We start from the raw sequence: 3,342 nt of genomic DNA, 5'->3' as shown, positions 1-3,342 counted from the left end.
CGACTTTGGAGTTAGAACAGCTTGAGCTTTCCTGCTTCCTTTAACATCTTTTTTTAAGAATTTAATTTAGTAAAACTCTTCCCCTCTTCCATTCTAAAATCCACATATATCCCTGTTACAAGCCATTGTTACTTGAGTTTTATGTTGATTGATTTTAGCAGATAAACTCCATATCAGTAATGCATGGCTCTTTTTCTGCTGTTGACATCAGATCATAACAAAATGTTCAATTCTCGTTCCAGTGTCTCTCAGCGTTTTAGAGGCTCCGGTGAAGTCAGGTTCTTTGGGAATCTGTTCAGTGCAGCAGCAGAGAGAGAACAACAGACAGGAGAGAAGATACTGGAGCTGTTATCATCAGTGTGCAGATATCAAACATTCCCTATTAAAGAGAGAGCAATGACTGTTGATAAACACGAATGTCAGAGTGATTTCCTGCTGGATCTGTGCTCCCACCTGAAGGACTATGAGACTAAAAAAGGCTTGAGGGTCCTTCCATCATTACAGTCAGTTTTCCAGTCAGCTCCTGCAGTCTGGTTCATAAACCTCTCAGAGGGAAAGACCTCCATCCTCCTGGAAGTGCTGAAACTCCAACCAGAGAAGAAACCAGTGAAGCTGACAGGCTGCTCAGATGAAGAGAGTGAAGTGAGGAGTTTCCTACAGTGTCTGCCTTATATCTCACAGCTCAGGTAAATGAATTGTACTTCACATGACTTCAGTGGACATTTCTGGAAACTCGCTGTTAGTTTGAAGGTGAAGGTAAAGTGTTCAGGTAATCAGTCCACATAAACGTTATATCACTGAGTTTAGTTTTATATATCAAATGCTGTTGTATTCCACGCAGCCCAATGTGTTTATTCCTACATTATCCAGAGTTCTGTGCAGATCAAGCCCCCCCTAGCAACGCTCCCACAGATTCCTGCTCATCTCCCATGAGCTGATACGTGTTTCCTCCATCGAGCACCAAGTTTGTTCCTTTGAGGCTGTTTTCATCAGTCATCTATGGACTCAGTAAAAAGGAAACAGAGACTCAGCTATAATGATGTGATCCAACAAGCTCCAGCAATGTCAGCAACAGAGACCATCACCATTGTGTTGATGATGAGGAGTTCAGTTCTTCTTCAGGACCACTGATGTTCTTTTTTACTGTTTTACAGCTTTTTGCTGTGATTTAGCAAATTTCAGGGATGAAGCGGTAGTTCCCTGCATTAAAAGATGTTTCCCCTCTAAGTACATCAATGTGTTAGTGTTGTAACATATTGATTTTAGTGGACCTACGACAAACACACTGATATTAATGAACCACATTTCTTAAAGCGGTTCACATTTTGAGCTCTTAATCGTTTTTATTTTTAATCCCAACATGTGATTGGTCATAGATGCTGGATTGGAGCTCATTTATTGGCTCCCCTGACTCTAATATAGTCAAGAAAAGAGCTGTAACTGAGCAGGATGTTTGAACGATGAATGATTAAGAAGAGTGAATGAGAGGATTTTGATCAAGTGGTTTATTATCAATATTGAAAAGAAACCACATGTCATCAGGATGTGATCAGTAAACCACTAGAAATCCTAATTATGTGACACTAGTACTGTATGAAGTTTCATAGAGTTTTACAGAATGATGGATGTTAAAACTTGTGGTCCAGTATTTCAGCTTTGAAGCTGATTGATTAATACATTTTTTGGGTAAAGTTTTCCTTTCAGCCACCCTGTTGGTTCAGGAGTGGTATTCCAGTATAACATACAATCTTTAATACAGAGGAGAGGATACACCTTTGTAGCCTGACTTTCCTGCTCCATTCAACATTTTGTCAAGAATTTAATTTAGTAACAGTCTTTTAAAATCCACATATATCCCTGTTAAAATCATTGTTACTTGGAGTTTTAGGTTGATTGATTTTATTGTATTCTGCTCAACAGCAGGTATTTGTAGGCTTTTAGCAGATAAACTCCATATCAGTAATGCATGGCTCTTTTTCTGCTGTTAACATCATATCATAACAAAATATTCAATTCTCGTTCCAGTTTCTCTTTCTGGTTTAGAGGCTCCGGTGAAGTCAAGTTCTTTGGGAATCTGTTCAGTGCAGCAGCAGAGAGAGAACAGCAGACAGGAGAGAAGATATTGGAGCTGTTATCATCAGTGTGCAGATATCAATCATTCCCTCTTAAAGACAGATACATGGATGATGATAAGAACAAATATCGTTGTAGTTTTCTGCTGGATCTGTACTCCCACCTGAAGGACTATGAGACTAAAACAGGCTTGAGGGTCCTTCCATCATTACAGTCAGTTTTCCAGTCAGCTCCTGCAGTCTGGTCCATAAACCTCTCAGAGAGAAAGACCTCCATCCTCCTGGAAGTGCTGAAACTCCAAACAGAGAAGAAACCAGTGGAGCTGACAGGCTGCTCAGATGAAGAGAGTGAAGTGAGGAGTTTCCTACAGTGTCTGCCTTATATCTCACAGCTCAGGTAAATGGATTGTACTTCACATGACTTCCGTGGACATTTCTGGAAACTCACTGTTAGTTTGAAGTTGAAGGTAAAGTGTTCAGGTGATCAGTCCACATAAACGTTATATCACTGAGTTTAGTTTTATAGATCAAATGCTGTTGTATTCCACGCAGCCCAATGTGTTTATTCCTACATTACCCAGAGTTCTGTGCAGATCAACCCCCCCTAGCAACGCTCCCACGGAGTCCTGCTCATCTCCCATGAGCTGATACGTGTTTCCTCCATCGAGCACCAAGTTTGTTCCTTTGAGGCTGTTTTCATCAGTCATCTATGGACTCAGTAAAAAGGAAACAGAGACTCAGCTATAATGATGTGATCCAACAAGCTCCAGCAATGTCAGCAACAGAGACCATCACCATTGTGTTGATGATGAGGAGTTCAGTTCTTCTTCAGGACCACTGATGTTCTTTTTTACTGTTTTACAGCTTTTTGCTGTGATTAAGCAAATCTCAGGGATGAAGCAGTAGTTTCCTGCATTAAAAGATGTTTCCCCTCTAAGTACATCAATGTGTTAGTGTTGACTAACATATTGATTTTAGTGGAGCTACGACAAACACACTGATATTAATGAACCACATTTCTTAAAGTGGTTCACATTTTCAGCTCTTAATCATTTTTATTTTTAATCCCAACATGTGATTGGTCATGGATGCTGGATTGGAGCTCATTTATTGGCTCCCCTGACTCTAATATAGTCAAGAAAAGAGCTGTAACTGAGCAGGATGTTTGAACTATGAATGATTAAGAGGAGTGAATGAGAGGATTTTGATCAAGTGATTAATTATCAATATTGAAAAGAAACCACATGTCATCAGGATGTGATCAGTAAAC

The 3,342-nt window shown here is 39.8% G+C and overlaps 2 protein-coding genes across 2 annotated transcripts in view; both read left to right on the top strand.

Moving 5' to 3' along the window:
* The window catches only part of LOC123972807, a 152,489-nt gene extending 152,271 nt beyond the window's left edge, over positions 1 to 218 (top strand). The window contains exon 19 of the mRNA XM_046052500.1: positions 212 to 218. Coding sequence (XP_045908456.1) covers positions 212 to 218 — 7 coding nt within the window. The remainder of the gene's footprint in view (positions 1 to 211) is intronic.
* Positions 219 to 255: 37 nt separating this feature from the next.
* On the top strand, positions 256 to 2,900 carry LOC123972182. Its single transcript, XM_046051484.1, has 3 exons — positions 256 to 686; positions 2,026 to 2,469; positions 2,654 to 2,900. The coding sequence occupies exons 1-3, from the start codon at positions 397 to 399 to the stop codon at positions 2,718 to 2,720; spliced, it is 801 nt and encodes a 266-aa protein (XP_045907440.1). The 5' UTR covers positions 256 to 396; the 3' UTR covers positions 2,721 to 2,900.
* The last annotated feature ends 442 nt before the right edge of the window (positions 2,901 to 3,342 follow it).

The sequence above is a fragment of the Micropterus dolomieu genome, linkage group LG01 (assembly GCF_021292245.1).
Source record: "Micropterus dolomieu isolate WLL.071019.BEF.003 ecotype Adirondacks linkage group LG01, ASM2129224v1, whole genome shotgun sequence".
NCBI classification, from domain to species: Eukaryota; Metazoa; Chordata; class Actinopteri; order Centrarchiformes; family Centrarchidae; genus Micropterus; species Micropterus dolomieu.
Note: the sequence above shows the minus strand (reverse complement) of the source record. Positions and strands in the feature narration are given on the sequence as shown.

Coding starts and splice junctions, on each gene's coding strand:
- LOC123972182 (XM_046051484.1), top strand. CDS start 397: ATGACTGTTGATAAACACGAATGTCAGAGTGATTTCCTGCTGGATCTG. Junction 687..2,025: donor CCTTATATCTCACAGCTCAG/GTAAATGAATTG, acceptor TTCTCGTTCCAG/TTTCTCTTTCTGGTTTAGAG. Junction 2,470..2,653: donor CCTTATATCTCACAGCTCAG/GTAAATGGATTG, acceptor TACATTACCCAG/AGTTCTGTGCAGATCAACCC.